The sequence below is a fragment of the Clytia hemisphaerica genome, unplaced genomic scaffold, assembly GCF_902728285.1.
Source record: "Clytia hemisphaerica strain Z4C2 unplaced genomic scaffold, Clytia hemisphaerica genome assembly, whole genome shotgun sequence".
NCBI lineage: Eukaryota > Metazoa > Cnidaria > Hydrozoa > Leptothecata > Clytiidae > Clytia > Clytia hemisphaerica.
This window is the reverse complement of record NW_027104233.1, coordinates 125,537-150,193: the sequence shown is the minus strand read 5'-3', so window position 1 is coordinate 150,193 and position 24,657 is coordinate 125,537. Positions and strand designations below refer to the sequence as shown.

General features: G+C 34.8%; 1 protein-coding gene, 1 long non-coding RNA gene and 1 pseudogene across 2 annotated transcripts; all 3 read right to left on the bottom strand.

Annotated features, from left to right (window-relative positions):
* Window positions 1–938: 938 nt before the first annotated feature.
* Window positions 939–5,386, bottom strand: LOC136815953 (uncharacterized). The gene is made up of 3 exons (XR_010847784.1): window positions 5,240–5,386; window positions 4,770–5,030; window positions 939–1,149 (listed from the first exon to the last, which is right to left on the bottom strand). It is a non-coding gene; the product is annotated as an uncharacterized lncRNA (long non-coding RNA).
* A 7,297-nt stretch (window positions 5,387–12,683) lies between these two features.
* Window positions 12,684–15,333, bottom strand: LOC136815952 (retinol dehydrogenase 11-like). The gene has a single exon (XM_067072378.1). It carries the CDS (start codon window positions 15,255–15,257, stop codon window positions 14,271–14,273), a length of 987 nt encoding a protein of 328 aa, XP_066928479.1. The 5' UTR covers window positions 15,258–15,333; the 3' UTR covers window positions 12,684–14,270.
* Window positions 15,334–15,594: 261 nt separating this feature from the next.
* Window positions 15,595–17,341, bottom strand: LOC136815951 (retinol dehydrogenase 12 pseudogene; annotated as a pseudogene).
* Between the last annotated feature and the right edge of the window lie 7,316 nt (window positions 17,342–24,657).

Sequence of the window (24,657 nt, the reverse complement as noted above, 5' to 3'; positions counted from 1 at the left end):
AATGGGATCTTTCACATCGAATCCAATGTTACTTTCTTAATTCAACTTTATTTTTCATATCATGACCACAAAATCAAATTTCAAAGCAATTCCAGATCAGAGTTGGAAAAATCATCCTAAAATATTCTTACAGCATTCTTAGGTTAATATCCTAATTCAGAATAGATTTAACATTTAGTACATACGTCTTAGGCATAAAATGGCATTTTTGTGAAAGGAGTGAGCCCTTTACTTGAGGGTAATTGGCGACTTATAATTGAAAATGCTCTAAAAATCCCATTCTTAGTTTGAGTAGCAAAATTCCATGATTGTGATATTCTTAGCATTGTTCTTAATTTTTTGGCCATCTTCATCATGGACATTCTTATAGCGTGTACACTCAAAAATTCATTACAAAATGTGAAGCATCAAATGAACCAAACTTCCTCTCCGGTCAAAATATTTTAAAAACAAATATCGAACAACGACCTACCGACTGTCATATTGTCAAACAAAATAGAGACTTCCGACTACAAAATTCCTTATCTTTCAATTTCGAATGTTCTGTCAGATCATCATTCAATAAAAATCTTTTCATCTTAAATACCCTCGCACAAATGATGTCCAAAGTCTACAAAGAACAGTCTCAATCTCAAAGATTTATTTCATGTAGTATTTTTGCCTTCTTAATGTAATAATTTAGTTTTTTTCTTCTAAATTTTCGTTTTCCATTCAATTCATTTTCAATGAACTTAATCTTCATGTTGTTTCAAATCTTTCTTAATGCTGATCTTTTACTGCCAACTGAAATTCCGGTTTAAAATATTCCAGTATCTGGACTACTGTGTAACCTTATCCTTGGTTTTTGCTTCAAGACTTAACCTAACCCTATCCTTGATTGAACTATATAGCCAAACATTAAAAATCAACTCACACGATCAAACAAAATAAATTAAAGATACCGGACTCCACATGACTTCTTCTGATTTCCGGACAGACAGTACGTTAAATTCAAGGACAATTATCAACCACTTATTAAGCAGGATACCAACTAAATCATCATTTTGTACGCCACGCTACGATACGTTCAATATAAATCCATTCAATCTCGAATTTTCGATTCAGTCTTCAGACTGGTGAAATCAGCGGGTCAATGGTTATTCACACAACCTGAAAAATGTAAAAAATAACTTTTTTGAAATATCAGCATAAAAGAAGTAATTGTTATAAGAGGCCCCCCCAGCGGTTGGCGTGATGGCGTGATGGAGGGTTTTTCGTGGCGTGATGGCGTGAAATTTTGAAAAAAACGGCGTGATGGCGTGAAAATGAAGTGCCGGCGTGATCGTGAAATCTAGTTTTTTTAGGCGTGATGGCGTGAAATTTGTAGTTCTGCGTGATCGTGAAAATTATATTTATTAGTTGAATCGTATTTCTATGTCCATTTTAGCCAATTTAGAGGGTTTAGATTTCAAAATTTTCTTGGTCGGCCCCAACTATGGTAGGCCTCCTATAGGGTCTCCTATAGATCTCATTTTAAAACATAAAAGAAACGGTGCAAACAGTTCTATTCATCTGCCATTTATCCTTGTAACTTCCGATTGTTTTTAGCAGTTGCTAGCTAGTCTTCAAAATGATAAAGTCGAATGCTATGAGAGGATCGAAACTTGAAAATTTTCCCCGTCAGCGCAAACCATGGTGCGCTTCCTCCCTAACTAACATTCTCCTCTCTTTCTTAGATGTTTATTCTTATAGATGCATCAAAGATATTAGGTCTTTTATTTCAGGAAAACATACATTTGTAGCAAATCCTTAAACACAAAGAAGCAACAGGTTTATTATGAGGTGTAATTTTAAGCAGATTGATCAAAGGAATTATGTAGTGTTTAAACCATATTTTGGAAAAAGAAAGTAAATGAGGGCGATTTTAGCCATACTAAATTGAAAATTTCTCCCGTCGGCGCAAACCATGGTTGTGCCTCCTCGTTCCCCTTTTGAAAACTATTCACGCTAATTCACAATTAATGCCCATGGAACCCGTCAACGGGGGGACCAGGGGGCATGGCCCATCATGTTGCTTGTACTTTTAAAATATTTCCATTATTTTTACATGAATTATTTTTCAAATTGAATTGAAATGGGTCCTAAAATAGCACTTTGAACCCTTCAAAATTCAAAGAATTTCTCCGTTACCCAACCATGGTGGGCTTTGTCAATTTACTCAAATATACCTCAGCCCTCAAACTGGTGCCCTTTGATGTGACCAGGTGTCCAACAATTTTTGATATGCATAAGTCAAGATTACGTCATTTTTCCTATCGAAAAGACCCCAAAAAACACCCCTGTGTCAAAAATAGAAAAACAGAGGTAAAATTTTATCTAGATTTTTCGGGTGTTTTCGATAGGAAAAATGATATAATCTTGACTTACGCATATGAGAATGCCAAAAAACTGATTGAAGACCAAACACACATATATGTGGGCAAAAATTAAGTTTATATAACAAAATATGAGCGTGAAAACTAAATATTCTAGGCGTAATGGCGTGAAATCGAAAAAAATTGGCGTGATGGCGTGAATTTTGGGTCCGCTGGGGGGGCCTCTTATAAATTGAGAAGACATGGTTTCGTAGATTGACAAAGTCTTATAAAATTATAAATAATATGCTCGAGTAAACAATTTCAAATTTCTTTATGTCTTCAGATCGATTCAACCCTTCAAAACTTTTGTGGGAGGCAATAGAACGGGGCCGTTAAATAACACAAAGATTTATGGTTAAAAAGCCTTCAAAATAAACATCATTGACTAGAATTTGCAGTAAATCATACTTTGGTAAGTTGACCGAATATAATATAACTGCCAGTCAATGTTTTTTGAATGGATATATCTCACATTTTAATCCCCTTATAGACCTTATAAGGTAAACAATGGTAAACAATAACCGGTTTCATTTATTTGAGTGACAAATTTTGATCCACTTTGCACCAGCAAATGATGGGCCGGCTTTTTCCCGCTACAGGTGAAACACGCAAGTTAAGAGCCATTTTTTTTTAAAGTCTTCAGGGTGTGATACCTCACCCTCTTGGATTTTGCTTAAATTTAGACCAAACGATCTATCAGACACAAGAAATTAAGACCCTGAAAATTTCACCTTGATATCTCAAGTAGTTTTGAAGATATATCGTCTCAAAGATAGGCTACTAAGCGAAAATTGACCCCTAAAAATCATGAACTCTGGTGGGAAGCAGATTTTGAAAGCCAATGAATTTTTATTCAAGTACATTAGAAAGCTAATTTACAGTGGATTTCAAGAACATTTTGTAGGGAATCAGAAAAAATCAAATTGAGTCTTCAAAATTTTCCCCGAAAATCTTTAGCACCTCCTGTAGAGGGCTTCAGACTTTGCGTAATTTGGGTTTGGAAGCACTTTTAGCTGGCTGCTGATGGTCCTTGGGACCTTTTTGAAGCAAACTTTTGACCTGGAGTGGTTTACTGGTGGTTCTTGTCCAGAAGATTTAAACAGCATTGTTTGCAATATCTCATAAATTATCACCCTAGTAATGTTGCTTAGTTATTTAAGAATCAACAAGTAAGACTGTCAGTGTACACTAATATAGACCTAAAAAGTTTTTGAATAGGAATTGAGTACTGTTAAACCCATTAAGTTGAAGTAATCTGCTTATATCTAAGATTAATATTCACCAAACTGTGAAAGGTTGAGGTTTTTCCTGGAAATATAGGCTCTGGAATGGTAGGAAAGGCCAGATGTCAGTCTCATTTTTTTTACATATTTTGTACTTAAAAATAAAGAAACTGTCTTAAAATGTCATCTGTTGATGGAAGTGACCTGAAATCTTTTTCAGTTGTTCCCCTAATGCCAATGATTAGTTGACTAGAGAAGATCAACCAATATTTTGACAAAAATTAACCTTTAGAGCCCTTAAGTGGGCCTGATTTAGCATTTTAGGAGGGAGAAAACAACAAAGTTAAGCAAATTTTCAATCGACCATAACTTTAAGAGACTTCAAAACCCCACTGAGATTTTTTGAGGCTATAAACTAAACCTACTAAGGAATCCTTGCTGAAAGTCTCAAAAAAATTTGGTGTTGCCTTAAAAAGATACGCCATCTTGAATTTTGCTCCAGGTCTGCCAAAATAGCAATTTTTTCGGTCATTTTTGACGGTTACGCAAAGATGGAAATCCTGAAAATGTTATTTTTGTGGCCAAAACCCACCATTAAACCACTCCAGGTCAAAAGTTTGCTTCAAAAAAGTCATAAGGACCATCAGCAGACAGCTAAAAGTGCTTCCAAACCCAGATTACGCAAAGTCTGAAGCCCTCTACAGGAGGTGCTAGAGATTTTCGGGGAGAATTTTGGAAACTCAATTTGATTTTTTCTGATTCCCTACAAAAAGTTCTTGAAATCCACTGTAAATCAGCTTTCTAATGTACTTGAATAAAAATTCATTGGCTTTCAAAATCTGCTCCCCACCAGAGTTCATGATTTTTAGGGGTCGATTTTCGCTTAGGTTCGCTTAGTAGCCTATCTTTGAGACACTATATCTGCAAAACTACTTGAGATATTTAGTCTTATTTTCTTGTGTGATAGATCATTTGGTCAAAATTTCATCAAAATCTAAGAGGGTGAGGTATCAGACTTTCTTTATTCTGAAGATTTTTAAAAAAAATGGCTCTTAAGGCATAAAAGGAATATCTTATTTTCTATTTAGAAACCCAATGCCCTCAATTATGAAAAAGGCAGCCGACTATTCAGTATTCAAATGGAACTTACCATTTAGTTAATGAGGTTTTGTACGCCAACAACGAGCTTCGCGTCTGCCATGATTTAAACATTCAGGAAATATTCAAGATTATAACGGATTAAGAACGTTAGTGCTTTGCCATGGACATAATTTTTGGTTGGACATAAGATTGAAAGTTTTATTACAAAATCGTGCATTTCTCCTGGATTCCAAAATAGAGTTTGCGAGTTCAGTCGTTGTTTGGAATAAATTGTATTGATGTCACTTGTAGTAAAGTAAGAGTCCAATATCTAAAAAAACAAAAGAAAAAAATTAGGATATTTCATAAAACTCACGTATTAACAAAAAAAGTCTGTTGCTGGAGAAATTCTGTCAATCAATTTTTCGAATCCGCAGCATGAATCTACATACTTAAGAAGAACGGCCCTATACTCTATATTATATATTTTTTACATCACGAAAGTTTGTAAAGAGATACCCTTTTCTTTTAAACACTTACCTTGAGAATATGAAGCTCGCTGTGGTTTAAAGTTTGAAGCAAAGTTTGATTCAATATACAAAGAATCAAATCTGAATTTCACTTGACAAGAATTCCGTCATTTTTCTCTTCTCAACACACCTCTTTCTACTGTTGATGTGTTTTGGAATGGAGAAATTCTTTCTGTCTTTTTATAATCGCTGAACGAAAGAATATGTTGACGCTTTAAATTCCCAAGGGAGAAAAAAACAAAACTATTTATGTATAGAATAAAAGAAACATTCGACGATTGATGCATCTCAAGAGAATTGATATAATTAGAACTTTCTTATAGCTCTCAAATGACTTTTTAATAACAAAAGAGGAGTCGATTGAAATTGATTTTCTATGGATATATTTCCCGCTGGAGCTTTGTAGGCATTAATGTTTTTGTTGTTCTCTGAGAGAAAGAGAACGCCCTATAAAATTATCAAAGGCATCAAAGCCGTAGATAATCAAGTGTTCATGAAACTTTTCTCAACTTTCAGAAATGCAAAAATTGTTTGGCGACCTCTAGGTTCTCTTTTAAAAGAAATACTATATAAAAGGGGTCCCAAAAATAGACTTTGACAACCTTTAGATTTCAGCTTTAAAATTAAGGTATTCTTTTCTGGTTAGTAGTCTTAATCTTGACCTTATCTGAAAAATATACGTGGCTTTGCGAAAGAGCTATACTAAAAATCACCAAATGTCCCATTTTTTGGTTACGGGTCGTTTAACCGTATTGGCATAGTGAGGAGGCTTCGTCTACATGAAACAGGGTCAATCTCAAAATTTATGCTAAGACAAACAGAAAAATTCTTAGTTTTCTCAGGCAATAATTTTGAGATTCCCTGTCCACGCAACACAAATTAGCCGAAAAATTTGTGATAAATTAAATACTATGTACGAATTATGGACAAAGACAATACACGTTTTTTTTTATAAGAACAAACTATATAAGAACATAAGGCTTCGAGGCCCAAAAATTTAAGAACATTCTAAGGCTTTGGAGACTTAAAAACATGCAATTTCTTGGGGGTAACCAGTTCAATTTGTAATCCCCACTCCTTAACTCCCACAAACTTCTATCCCAATGGTTCCTTGGTATGACGGAAATTTCAAGCATTTTGCCCCATTTTTGACGTTTTTCATGACCCTGTGAGGGGCTTATTTCTCATTTTTTTAGCAAAAATCTTCAAATTTTGGTCTACATAACGAGAATTAATGACCACGCTTGGAAGTAAATTTTTAATATTTAGTAATTTCAGAACTCATTCAATTGCTGTTTTGACCTTTCACCCCTGTGACAGACATTCGAAAGTGTAAAAAAGGGCCCCTTATGGCTTGGACGTACCCGCCCAGCCGGCACACAACGTTATTTCAACGTCCATACAACGTTCACAACGTCCATATAACGTTAGAAGAACGTTAAAACAGCGTTGTGTGCCAGCTGGACGTACCCATTTTGCTTATGTATCCCCCGGGGATAAAGGAAAAATTTAAGCAACAGTCTTTAAACATTTTTAGAAGAACAAGCTATATAAGTACATCATGAGGGTTCGATAGCCATTTTAAGGGGGGGTTTCATTGTTGGCGGAGGAGCGGAATCGGCCCTTTTTTCGGACGGAGTGGCGGAATTTGGCGAAAATTTTGACGCAATTACGGAAATTGGGTTCTCTGACGGAGACGGAAAATTAGACAATTTTAGTGCGGAAAAACGGAATTTAACAAAAAAATTTGCGGAATTTCGGAATTGGTAAAAGATATTCAAAATTTGCGGAATTTTCGACAAAAATATTGAATTTCAAAGGAATTTTCGGTGACGGAATTTTGGTTCAATTTAAGACGGTTTGACGGAAATTGGAGAAAAAATTGACGGAATTGCGGAATCGGGTACCCCCTGAACCCCCCCCCCTTTTAAGGCTTTGCGGACTCTAAAACACTTTATTTCTTAAAAAGATGGATATAGATACTCAGAAATTGGTGAAACTTTTGAGAACATTTTGAGAGCGTTTTCTTCAGGCATAAAACTCAAAAAAAATTAAGAACATTCGAAGGCTCCAAAAGAATTGGATGTATTTACAAAAAACGCGTGTATTAGGATCAAGGATTTATTATACACTGGATATACAAGTACCTGATTTTTGTTGATTTCTCATGTTCTAGCTATGTCCGCAGTAATGATATTATTGTTCACTCTCCTTCCCTCATTAAATGATTTTTCGACACATTTTAATTGCGTTTTATATCAAAAATCATTCATCCAATTCCCAAAAGGGACTTAAAACTTTCCCGTGAGAGTCAGATTCTTCTATTTAATTGCCAATTATAAGTCGTTATGACGTTTCAAATTGTGAGAAAGGTCAAAAAGATGTGTTGTGTATAAGAAATTTAATGTTGACACCGGAAATTTTCAAACTTTAACCACAAAAAAACCACCTTGCCACCACGTGCCTCCAAAAGATTTTCATACCACAGTGACACCAAGAAGCTCAGGTCTAATGTTTGTTAATTTAAGCTCTTGTGGTAACAGTTTTGGAAAGATATTCCGAATTGAATATCTCGTGTTACTATAAGCATTTTGTTTGATTTTCCTTGTCTAATGATGTTTTTCTCACATTAGATTTCACAAATTTATCCGACTTCGTATTCTAGCCTTACTTTCAGAGTTTTTTCCCTGCAAGGTACGAAAAGAAACACACTTTTTTAAAATGAGATTAATAAACATTTTTCAAAATCAGTTACATTTGAGCCGCCATGACAGTTGTCCTTTGCGGACATAGCTACAACATCAATTGTTTTCTGAAACAAAGAAAATACAATGGTCGCTCTCCATCGTTTTATGAGTCATTTATCCAGTGTCTCTTATAATTCCTTGTTAGGATTCGTGAAATAACAAAAAATCTGGGACAAATACAGTATCAGTGAAGATATCTAATATCTGTCATTTTGTAGTAAGAGAAAAATCAATACTTTTCTCTTACTACAATATACAGGGGGTGGTTTTCACTTTTACGGTATCACGGTATTGGGCCTTTTTACCCCCGGTAAATCGGTATTACGAGAAAAAAACGACGGGATTACGGTATTTCATTTTCTACCGGTATCGGTAAATTGCCTGTTTTTTTGTCGGTATTTCGATATTTTTATCAATAAAAAACGGTATTTCGATATAAAAAAATTTTCAAAAAAGATAAGTCTCTTCCGCTATTTTAACCAGTAAAATTTTCTTGCTCGCTTCGCTCGCACAATCTAGGATGTCCTATTGAGTTATTGTCATGGTGAGGTTATTCAAATTAAGCAAAACTTTACGATAACTAAACAATTTTTGTTATTTTTCTGCGGGCGCATTTTTTTAATGACAACTTTTGTGATGCAAATACTGCATCCAGTAGTTCTAAAAGCATCTTGTGCAGCATCGAACGATTAAAAAATAATTCACATCATGATGCACATGATGCGTTTTCAGGCAATCTAGGCATTCTAAATTTTAAATTTTTTCTTGGGCGAAACTCTTAGAACGCCGCACCGGGTACGGCAGGTACGTCGCTCTCCGTACCATATTTTTGCCAACAAATGGTCAGTGTTAAATAAAATCAAAAATTGTATGACCAAACAAGGCATACTTGGCTAACAATAGCGTATTAAGGCCGTTTTTCAATAACAAAGGAGAGCGAAAATTCTCGAAAATTTTTCGCGCTCGCTTCGCTCGCGTTCTTTTTTATATTTTTTTTCTTTCCTCCGATAGGGGGGGGGGTTAAACTTTAGAATTCGCGTCCTCTAGTTGCACCACAGCACCACCTCTATGAAGCCTGTGTTGAAGTCTACGGCTTCTCAGACCATGGTTGGCCCAAACCTCGATTTTGAATTAATTCTCAATATAATAAAAGACATCTTATGGGTCTGCGAAGAAGAAATTATTGGGGGAAAGGCTTATTTTTGCATTTGCCTCCCGTAACAAGCAAGTAACTTTGGCGCGGCAGACCTAAAATATTGCTTTATGAAAGCTCAAATAGCTGTAAAAGAGGCCTTAAAAAGTGGACGATATCGAGAATAAGGTCACGAAACTAGCAAAAAACTTTATTGGCGAAAATGTTTGGTATAAGAATGGGACAAGCTGGAGTTTTTACAAGCTCTCGTTTGATTTGGTTGGTCGTTAACCTGTAATAAAACAACTTTGTTACTTTTTCTAAAGAACGCGTCATCTCTATTACTTCAAATAACCAATTAGTGAAGTCTCTTGTAAAAACTCCAGCCCATCCCATAAGAATAGGTCAATCTGTTTAAAAGAGAAAATAAAATTTAAAATTTAGCCCAATAAGGTCACAATCGTTTAACCAAAGATGTAAAAGCAAAAATGGTTTTTTTCGCGCGTGAATACGTGAATTGGCAAAAATTTGTGCGTGAATACCTGAATTGAGGGTTGACTGGGGGGCCTCATACAGTACAAAACTTGTTTGTACAATTTCTCATTTGTTACTACACAATAGATTTGATAACTGAAAATTCATTATTTTCGAGAAAAAAAACATAAATATAATATCGGTATCGGTATTAGGCTTCCTTCACCGACGGTATTACGGTATTTGACCCAAAATCTTGTCGGTATGACGGTATTTAAGACCCCTGAAACCCTCCCCCCCTATACAGATAAATAACATGAATAACGTATAAATCACTGGAACTGATAAAAACGAAAAAAGTGAAGAATATTTTTGTTAATTAACTCGCTTTGAAAGACTTTATTAGGTTAAAATTTACAAAATATTAAGCATATTAGTACTAAGCATCGCAAACTTCATTTATTTTTGTAAAAGTTATATTTTAAAAACCGCGTTAAAAACTTTCAGTGTCTTCTGGTAGGGATCGTATTTAGAAATAACCGCTGCTTTGCTAAAATGCTGAGAAGAGTACAATGAATTGTCTACACAGAGAATAAGAGGGCATTACTTGTAGAAGCAATATTGGCCAGGGGCAAAAATCTTCAAAAATAATTAAATCTGGCGGGTACTTATTTTGGCAAGTAATAGTAATTTGTCAACCTTTGCGACAACTAACTGTGTCGCAACTGTTCTAATATTTGTGAATGACAGGATAAATACACCTCTCTCTCTCTCTCCCAGTCCCGGTGGAACTTTTTTCCTCAGTGGGGATAAAAATTCCTATTGAAATCCTAATGGGGATAAAACTTGTTCCAAGGTTAAAAAGCCTAGTGGGATGGATTTGGAGTGCAATTTTTAAACATGGAATTTCGAGTGGGGATGAATTCAAAGTCGATTTCCCAGTGGGGCTGAAATTCAAGGGTTTTTTTTCTCACCGGAGACGATATTTTTGCTTAACTTTCTAGTAGGGCTGGGGTCCCAGCGGGTCTGTGACACAGGGGTGTATAAATCAGTCCTTTTCTATGGTGTCATATACTGGACAAAATCGAATGGGCGAATCGGAAATGCAGAACACCAGCTTGAAATGCAGTTTTCGTTTTGAAATGGCGCATTTCAAGCTGAATTCTGGTATATCAAACTAGAGTATTCCATTTCAACCTGATACCATACCAACTTGATGCATTCGCAAACCTGAGATATTCCGACTTGACGCATTCCAACTTGACGCATTCCGACTTGACGCATTTCTACTTGATGCATTCCAAATTGACACATTCCAACTTGATGTATTCCAACTAAAAAGTCTGTCCAGATATAATTGGCAGTGGAAACAAGAATGCCTGTAACTTTTGACAGTCAAATATAATTATGGAAATTTTTTTTGCTTGTTTTAGAGAATCAAGAGCGCTATATTTCAATGTATTTTTTGTTGAAAAATTCGCGATTCTTAACGGTTAAATTTGCGATTGCAAAAATTAAGCATTTTTTCTACTTATGCTATAACGTTCATTTTTACACCAGTAATAGTTCAACCTTAGGTTAAGAAGTTTGTAAAATTTCAAGGCAAACAGACAAGTCCTTCGGAAGATATGGGACCCGAAATCCCCCTTGGTAGCACTTTTATGTGAAATATCAAATCTCCAACTTATTACTAAAAACGGGGGTTGTGTTATCTTTTTTTAACAGTGCAATTAAAAGTTGGAAAATGTTAAGTGTTGGTGCATTGGTATTATTGGTATCATTGAATATTTCGCAACGAAGTCACAGTATAATTGTTTTTATTGAAAAGATAAGTATGAACTTGTATTGCCTTTGTTATTTTTAAGTCATTAAAGAACTTTGCTAATTCCCAAAACACTAAACACAGTTTGGCTATGAGGTCATTAAAGAGATCGTAAAATGTTTTATGATCAAAAAACTGTTTTATCAATCATATCACTACCCCGTTTTTAGTAATAAGTTGGAGATTTGATATTTCACAGAAAAGTGCTACCAAGGGGTATTTCGGGTCCCATATCTTCCGAAGGACTTTTCTGTTTGCCTTGAAATTTTACAAACTTCTTAACCTAAGGTTGAACTACTACTGGTGTAAAAATGAACGTTATAGCATAAGTAGAAAAAATGCTCAATTTTTGCAATCGCAAATTTAACCGCTAAAAATCGCGAATTTTTCAACCAAAAATACATTGAAATATAGCGCTTTTGATTCTCTGAAACAAGCAAAAAAAATTTCCATAATTATACTTGACTGTCAAAAGTTACAGGCATTCTTGTTTCCACTGCCAATTATATCTGGACAGACTTTAAATGTATTCCGACTAGACGCATTCCAACTTGACACAGTAGAAAAACCAGGACCGGATTTTCAGGTCTGGAAAATTTTTTTGTACTGGTATTTTTGACATGTGCGTCTTATTTCATTTGAAGTGCGCAAAATTTTAAAAACATATAAAACGCAGACCAGATAAAAACGGAGGGAATCTATTTTGCGACCGTCAAGTAGAAAGTTTCAAATAGGAATGCGTCAAGTTGGAATACATCGATTTGAATTGTTTCAACTTGAAATGCATCGATTTGAAATGTTTCAAATTGAAATGTATCGATTTGGAATACATCAAGGTAGAATGCGTTAAGTCGGAATACACCGATTTGAAATACGTCAAGTTGATATATCAGAATTCGGCTTGAAATGCGCCATTCCAAAACGAAAACTGCATTTCAAGATGGCGTTCTGTATTTCCGATTCGCCCATTCGATTTTGTCCAGTATATGGCGCCATACTTTTCTGCCTATAGATGAGCGTTTAACAAGAATCAGGGAAGAACTTGGCAGAATACTTTTAAAAAATCACAGATGAGAAAAAAACAAATGATGATTTTAAGAAACTTGAAGCTGTAGATAATAAAATTTTAAATATCAAGCGTCAAAACCCTGTGTCTCCAACAAATGGATCTACTTTTTATACTGGCGTTTTTTCATTTAGCCTCCATTATCTTATCTTCAAATAGCTCAAGGTTTTCGCATCAGGTTACTGAAGCAGGGGTGCGACAACAAGAAACGAATTTGACTTTGATTATTTTTTATTTCTGAAATAGTAACATAAAGGGATGCACCGACACCTTCAATTGAATGAATGAATGAATGAATGAATGAATTCATAAATCTAAGTACACGTGATTTAAACTTGATGCTCTCTGAGTCAATTTCAATAAAGGAAAATGAATTTAATAGCAAATATCGAAAGTTTTCTTCCGAAGAACTTAAGTTTTCAGCAAGAACTTAGACATTTGTCCTGATTCGCGTTCAAACCAATCGAGTCTCGCTTATACTTTTCTTTCTCAGCTCCATAATTCGATATTTACCTCGTGTTTATCGGATTAGGGAGACTTCCTACTATTCGATACGCTCCCGTATTCGATGAAAATCCGATTCCCCTTGAAAATCGAATTAGAGAGCGTCAACTGTATAGAGTTATAGCAAGCCATGGTTTGCATGCCAACAACTAAAAATATCTTCTAGGTCTTGCGGGGTAAATTTCTGATATTTGAACGAACTTCAAAACACTTATTTTTGATCGTGAAAATCGCAAAATTTCAAAGTTCATAATGCTTTATACATACTTAGTCTTAAAGGTCTTTTAACAGGCTAGAAAACTCCGAAAGAGGGAGCTAAAAGATTTTAAGGTATCTTTGCTTATTATTGAAAACAAGAGTTTTTCGAATAAAAGAATGTCGAATTAGAGAGCGTTGTATATGGAAATATATAAATTTAAAGAATAAATATTTATCAAAATTACTGATACAATAAAAAATGAAGGACGAAAGAAATAGAAAGTTAAACTTTGTATTTTGAGTCTAAAATAGACCCTAAAAACTGTGCGACGATCTATTTACTAAATTTTTGTTAAGTTCTCATTTTTCAGCTAAAAATCAGCGAAATTTTAAAACAATTTGTAAATCTTTCGCACTGAAAATTTATTTTGTTTGTAACACCCAAGCAAAAATTAAAAATTTAACGTTTATTATCTCAAAATTAAATACCCTGACCAGGTTCAGAATCCCAAATAATTACTTAAATATTAAAAGAAACAATTTCAAGATAGAGCGAGAAATCATAGTTATAGAATGATACCAATATTACAGTCTAATATCATAGTCCTTATAAAAAACTCTTATATTTTTCCTTTTTCGTTGATATTAAAAGATAAAAATCGAATTGGTCAATTTTTGATCAACTCCTCCTCTTGGGATTGGTTCAAGTTTTAATCACATGATCAAAAACTAAATCCTCAACAAGTTCAAGTAAGAAACAATGGAAAGAAACAAAAGGCTTTCCGACCGGGATTTTTACGGACTATGATTGTATCTAAATATTTATAGCATCCCATCAAAGTGCTCTGATTGCGGATCGGCGGATGTGGCAGAAAAAGTTTAATCTTTATGAGTGAGTTAGTGAAAAAGCACGAGTATGGGCGGCAAGATTTTTCAGTCACAAAAACACGAACATAAAAAAGTTTTGTCTCTTGCAAGGTTCCTTTTTCAAAATTTCTTAATCCGACTTTTTGATCCATTTTTCAGATCTCGACAGCACACCCCGTCGCCACGTAAGTCCCACTTCTCTCTCCCCCCCAAAAAAGTATCAAAACTATTTTACAAAGGATAAGTAATTTTTGTTAAATCTTCACTGATTTTCCACAACTCCTTTTGCTTCTCTACATCATAAGCCCACTTATGACTATTGATGCGTGCACAATCTGCAAAATATTCACCAGACAAATTTTCGATACCTTCTTGAACTGAACAATAAATACTGGTTTGAGCTCCATCGTTGGGCGTCTTGATGAAATATTTGAAAATATAGGGATAACCAATTTTCAAGACGTATTCCAATCTAGGATAATGACGTGTTAGGTCAGTATTGACGACTCCAGGATGAACGGCGTACGTCGTGATATCAGTATCGGCCAACCTTTTGTGCAATTCCTTGGTGAAAAGAATGTTACACAGTTTGCTTTGGTTGTAGGCGTAACCATCAGAATATTTATTTTCCTTCCACAGCAAATCTTGCATGTTGTAGTATGCCAATTTGTGACCATTTGAAGATAACGTAACGATCCTGGTTTTAGGTCCTGATTCTTTGATTCTTGTTAATAAAAGATTGGTCAAAGCAAAATGACCGAGGTGATTGACACCAAAATGCTGCTCAAAACCATCTTCAGTTAAACTATAGGGACAGAGCATGACTCCAGCGTTGTTCACCAGGATATTAAGCTTTGGGAATTCTGCTAAGAAGCTTTCAGCAAACTTTCGGACGGACTTCAATGATCCTAAATCAAGTTGACGAACATGGATTTTGTCTGGAGAAGCTCCAGTATCAGCCACAATGTCCTTTTTAGCATCTTCACCTTTGGAGACAGTACGGCAAGCCAAAATAACAATTGCTCCACGATTGACAAAGTCTTTAACTGTTTCTTTTCCTATACCAGTATTGGCGCCAGTAACAATGGCAATTTTACCATCCAAACGTGCTTTTGAATTGCACCGTCCTGGTTGGAAATACTTGACCAAAAGAACAACAAGACCAACAAAAACAGCTGCCACAGCCCAACTATTCGAAATACAGCACATGATACCCATTTTTATGAAATATTTTTGTTTACTATGTTTTTGTCTCTAAATTTGTAAAAGAAAGAGAAAAGAAAATTACATGGTTAGATCAGCAGACTAAATCATTAGATTATTTATATCAGATTATTTTTTGAAGCAATGAAGTCCGCCTAAAAATCCATCCTTAAAATGACTGTTAAAAGAGTTTTGATTTCAAGTATTAGTGAAACCCTGAAGTATCAATTAACCCTAAAGTCTGGATTCTTTTTAATACAGGTACTATTTGTATGTCATACAGAGAATCTCAAAAACCATCTGGTTTTTCCTTTTGATAAGAAACCGTGATATTAAAAACGTAACTGCTACCTTACAAGTAATGACTCTACAATCTTAAACACAGTATTACAAGAAGTGATCTAAATGGATATCTATGTTTAATTGGGTTTTAATAAAACTTCTAAGGAATCTCATAAAAGAAAATGCTAAACATATCTAAAATATTTTGTAAAATACATTGAAATACAAACAAACAAAGGAAAACACCGAGAAACACAAATATTTGAATTGGAAATTTAACTTAACAGAGCCAGTACAATCCAAATGTTTACACAAGCATCTTGATTTTTAGGCTTTCCTGAACACGCGATTTTTTAAATTAAGTTGCACGAAAAAGTTATGAAAAACAGCACAAGGTCAAAATAATATTACCCAGCCCCAACAATATCCTCCAAAAAGAAATTCTAATTCCCTTTGTACCTGAATCGATAACAAATAATGACAAAATCGAAAAACTAATAAAAACGACACCCGAACCTTACCTTTGAGGTTCTTGGTACTCTTACCAATCTTTAGCAGTCAATAGCTCCTTATAAGGGACTAACTAGTCGATTCTAGAATCGATTATAGAAGAGTTGAATGACCTTTAAGCTAACACAATGATGCGTTTAAAAATACAATAAAATGACTTTTAAAAATTCGACCCTATAGTTAACCCGAGGCATTTCTAGGTGTATTTAAGATTAGAAGTCAACCAGAAAAAAAGACGTTTTTAAAAGACATATTAAAAGGGGTATGTAATGTTGGTCATTTCTTCACTGACTTTCCACAGCTCTTGTTGTTTACCAACATCATAAGACCATTTATGGCTTCTCTCACGCGCACAATCTGCAAAATATTCACCAGAGAGATTTTCAATACCTTCTTGTACTGAACAATAAATACTGGTTTGAGCCCCATCTTTTGGCATTTTAACAAACAAATTCAAACCATATGGATAGATTATACGTAAAACAGCTTGCAATTTAGGGTAGTGTCGCATTAAATCGGTGGCTACAGCTCCTGGATGAACAGCATAGACAGTGATGTCGGTATCAGCTAATCGTTTATGTAATTCCTTGGTGAAAAGGACATTACATAATTTGCTTTGACCATATGCGTACAAATCACTGTATTTATTCTCCTTCCACAGTAAATCGTTCATCTTGAAATAAGCGAACGATTTGTGACCGAGCGAAGACAAGTTCACAATTCTGGTTTTAGGGCCTGATTCTTTGATTCTTGGTAACAGCAGATTGGTCAAAGCAAAATGACCGAGATGATTGACTCCAAATTGCTGCTCAAACCCATCCTCGGTCAGTGAATAAGGACACATCATTACTCCAGCATTGTTTACCAGAATATGAAGCTTTGGAAATTCTGCAAGGAACTCTTCAGTAAACTTTCGGACAGACTTCAATGATCCTAAATCGAGTTGACGAACATGGATTTTGTCTGGAGAAGCTCCAGTATCAGCCAAAATGTCCTTTTTAGCATCTTCACCTTTGGAGATAGTACGGCAAGCCAAAATAACAGTTGCTCCACGATTGACAAAATCTTTAACTGTTTCTTTGCCTATACCAGTGTTGGCGCCAGTAACAATAGCAGTTCTGCCATCCAAACGTGCTTTAGAATCACATCTGCCAGGTCTGAAGTAATTCAAGATATAAATGATTGCTCCAACAACAACTGCAGTCAACATATAACAATTTGAGATACAGCAGAAAAAACCCATTTTCCAGAAACTATTTTATTTTTGAGTTATCCTAGAAATATAAGCAAATAAAGATACAATATGATACAAAAAAAACAGAAGACTCTTTCTTGAGACATAGGAAATGAACATCCCCCTAGCCTTGCCTTTTTAATCTGCACAAATTGAATTACCCACGTGGACATTACTTTTTATCTAAAGTAAATTGATTTTTAAGATGTGGTAATAATCGTGTCTTTCGACGTGCTGAAGCGTTGGCGACGCAGACAACACAGCTAAAAGGAGCATTAATTTTAAATTATCTCAAATCATTCTTGAATGGGGACATTTTCTTAGATGAGTCAAAATAATGGGAGTACAATTTCCATATATCATACTCTTAGGTTCCAAATAAACGGGGGGGGTCAAATAAACGGGGGGGTTGGAAAATTTTCTAGATTTTAATAAACGGGGGGACCTAATTGCCGGGGGGTTGGAAATTGTACTTCTGAAACCCAAAAATAAGGTAAAAATAGACTAAAATCAGGCTATTTAGAGCAAAATAAGGGGCCTTCTCTTTGACAGCTGAAAATATTCTTAGAGATTAATAAATGGGGGGTCCTAATAAGGTCCGGGGGGGTTGGAAAATTTTCGAAAAATTAACAAGCGGGGGGGCTGTTTATTTGGAACCTAAGAGTAAACCAAAAACCAGCTAGAAAAAAGGGATATATACCTTTCAAATAAATGAGAGATTGGCTTTTTAATCATTGCACGTTTATATAGTTGTCATTGATTAAAGATAATTTAATTAGACATAAAATTATTAGATTGTCGTTGACTTTTTTAAAGTAACTTTGATACAATAATGACCGGTTAGTGGGCGGAGTGAAAACAGATACAGTAAATTCTTGCTACCTATGAAGCCTAAATTATGGGGTTAAAGTTTGTAGATCTGAGGGTTCTTCCCTTGTGAGCATAATGGACCATGTAAGCAACTTAAACAAATGCCAAATCAGGCGCAAGATTGGCAAAGTATGGGCCCAACTGACAAAGTTTTGACCATTTCACAAGCAAAGTTAAGGTTGTAGAGGGCTCTTACCTTAGCAGAAGACAAGGAGGGGCTGAGAGTTTGCAAAATACACCCTGTCAGACATATTCATTACAGAAAAATGGACCCTGTCAGATTGTCCAAGTATGGACCGTACAGACAAAATTTTGACATTGTTAGATGGAAAATTTTAATATTTTTTAAACCCATCATAAAAGATATGCTGGGAAAGGCGAAAAGTAACCCTGTCAGATACAACTTACCACCCTATCAAACGCCTCTATAACCAGCCCTAGCCCATTCATTTTAAGATTGTATATAGTACTTTTTTATCTCATGAAAAGCACTCTTTTCAAATCAGCATGAAATAACCAGCGTTTTATTTTCAACCTGAACTGGAAAACTCATTGTTGAAATCCTTTTTTGCGCCCAAAAAACATGGCTTTACACATCATAATAATGACATCATAAAAAAGCAACAAATTATCCAGAATCATCAACCACCAAAAATCAATTAAATTTTCACCGAAAAACTGTATTGATAAAATTCAAAATTTCTGACATGACGTCATCGAAAATCTTTTTATTAATAATGTTTTAATAAAGACAAGTTTATATACAGTATTGCTCGTACAACTTTTAGCAGTTGATATTTGTGTATCTTTGTGAACAACTATATATGTACTCTATATACACTTTTTTTTAATAAGAACCAGTAAATTTTTCCTGAGGCTTGACTGTTCTTATTTTTTTGGCACTTTGAGCCTGGAATTGTTCTTACTTTGTTCTTATTTTTTCTAAGGTAAAAAAATAAGTTTTGGCTATTTACTTTACTATTTAGAGGATTTTAGAAACCAGTGATTCTTTTTGCTATAACTCTCTAACTTCAGCCTCTCCACTGTTCTTTAATTGTTCTTATTTTTGGCATTTTGAGCCTCATTATTCTTATAACATTGTTATAAAAAAAAAAAGTGTAAGCCTTTTCAGGCTAAACACAAATGAAAACCACTCCAATTGCAGTAAACGCAATTGACGGAGTTCCCTGACTAAGTCATTATATATGTAATATTTTGGATTGCTAATTTCTGGAGTCAACACTGACAGGGATTTTGATATTCTGAAATTTGCCAAAGTTGAGTTCCTGGTGGGATTCGAACCCACACATAAAAAGTACCCTTGATAAGCAAGCTCTGTACGCTACCACTAGACCATGGAGGCAAGGCTCAAATCTGAATTCACAATTTACTTATAGTGTGTAGGTATTTTGCAGACCTATATATTATATTAATATATTATACCAATGCTACTCCCCACCCTATTTTGACTCTCGAGCTCAAACCCTGACCCTAACTGATCTGAAAAAATCTACTTTCACCCGTACCTACAAAGAGGTTAGAACCGACTAGAAAGTGTTGTACCTCTGGAAACTCCCCTTTTATTCAAACACCAAAACTTTGAGAACAAAGGGCTAATTCCTTCACATCATAAAACCTGTATACCCAGTCAAACATATCTTGACAACGGGTCCATTTTAGATAGTTGTTTTGTTTGTCTGTAAAATTGTCTGTTACTAGCCAAGGTTCTAAGCTAATTCATGAAATACACCACTGGAGAGTTTTCTAATAAGTTTTAAAATTTTCCACCCAATACGTCACTTAAACAATAGAAACAGTAACATATTGGACGGAACAAACACAGAAAAGGTGCATAATATTGTGAAGTCATTACAGTGGTGCATAATCATGAATAGCATAAGTATATCAAAGGCAAAAATGATGTATAAGATCTATTTTATTCCCAAGAGCAATTTTTTAAATGACAAAACTGTTTCTCTTAGTTTGGAACACGTTATTTTATCAAAATAATCAGGAACAAGAAATTGTCAGAGAAAGTACAGGCCATTTCAATTTTTATCTGTGGAATTCTGTTACTGTAAAACTAAAAGAGATCATGGAATTGAAAATATCTTAATGCAAAATTAAGTAAAGTTCATGGAATTCCGAATCGCCTGGATTTTTGTGCTAAAATTTATTTTTAAAAATTGATGTTGCCCATTAGGGGAGGTTTTTTTTCTTCTGGAATGGCCCAATATGATTGAATGCGATAAAACAAGCTGCAACGGGAGTTGTTTGCAATCAGGCGTTTGCATAAGTGTAGTGAAAAGTCGTAAGGTTAAGTCGGAGGTTAGACATCACGTCTGACACTCTGCTCTGGCTAGGAGTGAGTTATATCGGATCGCCCAAAGTTACCTTCATTTATTTTTTTTCTTCTCTGGCTAGTCTGTGTTATAGACCCGTTTCATGTGACGTCACATGTTTACATCGGCTCGTTGTGACCTGCAAAACGGCCCGATTTTCAGAGGCAAAAAAGACAACAACATTAGCTGGAGGCACTCAGTTTATGTCAATTTTCTCAGGATCTAGAAGGAATTTTGAATATAAATTTTAGTATGTTATCTAATACACGTTTTTTTTTTATAAGGAACCTTAACTTTGCTCTGAGCCTGGAGTTCCTTATTTTTACAGAGAATTTCAGCCTAAAAGTTCCTTATCGAGTTCCTTATTTACATAGCTGCTAAGTTTGGATTCGCAAAAATTGGATTCCTTAAAACTGGTTTTCTTATTCTCAGCCTGAGCATTTCCTTAACAATTCCTTATTTTTTGGACCATTTTCAGCCTCGAGTATAAACGTGTTCCTTATAAAAAAAAAATGTGTAACTATATAGGATTCTTATACTAAAATTTCATGAATAGTAAAATCAAAACTGCCTTTTTCCAGCGAGCACTTCGTGTTTTCTGCCTCTGAAAAACCGTAACTATTTTGGCGCATGCGCATACAAACGTGAAAAATCAAAACATTGAAACGGGTCTATAGCCCAGGGGGACGTCAATCGAACACAATCGAAATCGATTGGCAATCGAATCAATCAAATTCAATCAAACTCAATCGAACTGATCGATCGAATCAATCAAACTCAATCAAACTTATCGATCGGAGAATCAAACTCAATCAAAGTTGAAAAAACTGTAAATATTCGATTGAGTTTGATTGTCAGATAGATCAGTTCGATTGGTTCATTTTGTCTTTTAAAACCGAAAGTGTAGCAAGAGCATTTAGAAAGGAGACGCACACATCGTTATCGTTCCTCGTTCGGACTTTAGTCATCTAGCACAAAAAGAAAACTTATATAATCAAAGTCAGTTGAAAAATCTGATTGTCGAATCAATCGAACTCAATCGAACTGATTGATCGAATCAATCGAACCCAATCAACTGTAAAAAAATGTAAATATTCGATCGAGTTCGATTGTCGCATCGATCAGTTCGATTGAGTTCGATCGATTCCATCGATCAGTTCGATTGAATTCGACTGAGTTTGATTGATCCGACAAGAATTGTTCGATTGACATCCCATCCCCTGGTAAAGCTTGTTAGCTAGCTAAGCAAGGCACAAAATTGTAAAATGTTAAAATTTTGTGGATGAGCTTACCAACCAGCAAAATTCAATTCTTGCTAAAACTTGAATGAATAACCATCAGCAAAGTATCATAAAAACACATTGCTGTTTCCCATGTTTTGATCCTTTTTATATTGCCTTTTTATCTTATGGACAAAGAATCACAACTAAAAAAGTTCAAAGTTCAAAAGTTCAAAAACAAAAGTGTTCTGAATCAATATTTCAAAAAGTAAACACTTATAACAGAATGTTCTCGATATCTTTGAGCTCGAGATACTTCTATGCTAATGGCTTTGTAAGCACACTATATTGTAAACATCAACAGTTGTACACGTTTTCAACCAAAATAAGAGTTAGTTCATGTAATGTTTCCAGCTCACCCAAATAGACACTAATACGCATGCGTAATTTGCCGTTCTTTTCAACCACAAGCAGTTAATTCCCGTGACAATCAAAGAGGAATGAATCTCTAGGGGTGGAACAGTCGGGGTTGTGGATGGCGTAATATGAAATTTGTCGTTCTTTAAAAATTTGTCGTTCTTTTTGTCGCCTTTTAATAGTTATTTGTCGTTCTTTTTAGATGATCTGGAAACGTTAGATGAACACTCGACATTCACTTTCGATTTCGTCGCCTACAAAATAAGAAAACTCATTTTTGTGGTGGAGCACGAACGATTGACATTCGTGCTTGCTTTGCTTTGACATCACACCACCCTAGGGTTTATTCTTGTGGGTTTCTTGTAATAGACCATGGCCAGGTACCTCAAAACGTTTCACTTTCTTTCAAAATGACGGTGAATAAACTTTTGATATCTTTCTTGGTCAATTTGAGGGTGCTGATTCGGAATTTGAATGTTATCAAGCTTGAAAAAAAGTTATGGGCGTTTTTGTGGTAAAAAAGTGCTATAATTTTGCATAAATTATGCAGATTGTGGGGAAATTCCCTGTTTTCAATCAATTTTTGACCATAAAATCGTCTATAACTTTTGATCTAAAAAAGTTGAGACTTTGATATAATACATTTTTTTGCTCAGTTTGAAGAGCTCTATCACGTGGTATAGGTCTTTTTTGATTTTGAAGACCCCCCCAAAAACGCAAAAAATCGCAAATTACGTAAAAACTGCGGGTTTTTTTCAAGCTTGATAACATTCAAATTCCGAATCAGCACCCTCAAAGTGACCAAGAAAGATATCAAAAGTTTATTCACTGTCATTTTGAAAAAAGTGAAACGTTTTGAGGTACCTGGCCATGGTCTATTAGCCTCCGTCTCAGAACGCGGTCAGAAAATTTTGCGGATAATTTCACAGCGAAAATGCATCCAGTGAAATGTGAGTAATGTATCATGATTCAAGTCGACTGACATAATTATACACATAATACATGTTACAAGTTCTGCCTACGGATTCTCAAGCTCGGCTATAATAAAACTATTACATGTTAGTAGCAGACCCGACTGACCAATGTTATGTAGCAGGTTGAAACATGAGTTTCTGCTGGAAAGATGCAGTTTGTTTTCAAGTTAAATCTTCAAAATAAAACAAACTGTGTGGGTTTCTTTACTTCCAAACAACCTACCAATAGTTTTGGAACACTCCATAATAAAGGAAGATGGCTCTTCTTGTGGATTGGCTTTCTGATACCCCATATAAACACGATGTGACATGAAAGTGAAGAGACATGATTTGTTGGTTTTTGTTTGATTTGTTGACTCATATATCTCATGGCAAATGGGATAGCAAATGACTTTTCATGTATTTCTTGGCTCTACATATGATACCTCTAACTTTGAACACCTCCAGAATGTTGAAAAAAGCATTTTACGAGATAAGTTTCAATTATAATTTTCATGGAAATTTTTAATCGACAGATTTGGCTTTGCGTCAGTTTTGTTTGGTTGATGTTTGGTATCGTGATCATTAAAAGCAATGAAATACCACACAGTCACTCTACACATGATGCCTCCAGCCATGATTGGTATCAGAATGTTGGAAAAAAAACATTTTACGAGAAATTGTTGATAGAAATTATATTGACTTATTTTTACAATTTTGGCGGTGTGGGTTTAGTTGGTTGATAATGTTTACACTGTGGGATGGTTTTCAAAAAACTGTTATATTGATTGTTGTTTGTTGGAATTGATTACCAAAAAAAAGAGAACCTTTTTTTGATAAATACTTTTTTTTTTTTCATGAATCGAAAAAACCGTGTGGATAGTATGTCTTGTAGTAATACCAATGCAGTGTCTGTTTTCAAATTTTGAAAGCTCTATACCTACTGAATTGAAGCTCTGACTAGCTCTGTTTTTAAAACTTTGAGCCATGTTTTTTTCTTTGTTGCTATTAAAGATAGATTTTTAAATTGTCGTAATGTAAATTTATGGTAAAGTTTTAGTTTTTGAGTTTAGTTCATCAGTAGTATTTTTTTCAGTAATCTTTTCTTGTAAATATAGTAACATTTAACCAGCAGACTCATTGCAATTTGTATTTTTTTAGGACTGATAAGTACATATTTTTAAACACCAAAACAAAGCAAACAACATGCCAGTTCTTTCTGAACAAATACATATGTATATACTTTATTGTGTGCTTTGAGTTCTATTCTAATCAACCCTCTCAACTGCTGATCTTTCAACTATCATTTAGGAGTATAGAATGGGCTTCCATAGTACCATTTTCTCTAAGTATTTTGTGCAAATTTTCAACAAAGTAGACTTCTTGACTGTCCTTGTCCATTATGTTAAAGTTGTTCTGATGGGGGACATTGCTATTTTTGGTAGCCTTCACATATCAATAAGGAGCTTTGGTGTAAATGTTTTTTCTGATGAAATCATACTTATCTGAAACTATTAGGCCTTTATGAACTTTCTAGAACAATAATCTTGCTCCAATCTTGAGAAACACTGGAAAAATAGGTTAGCA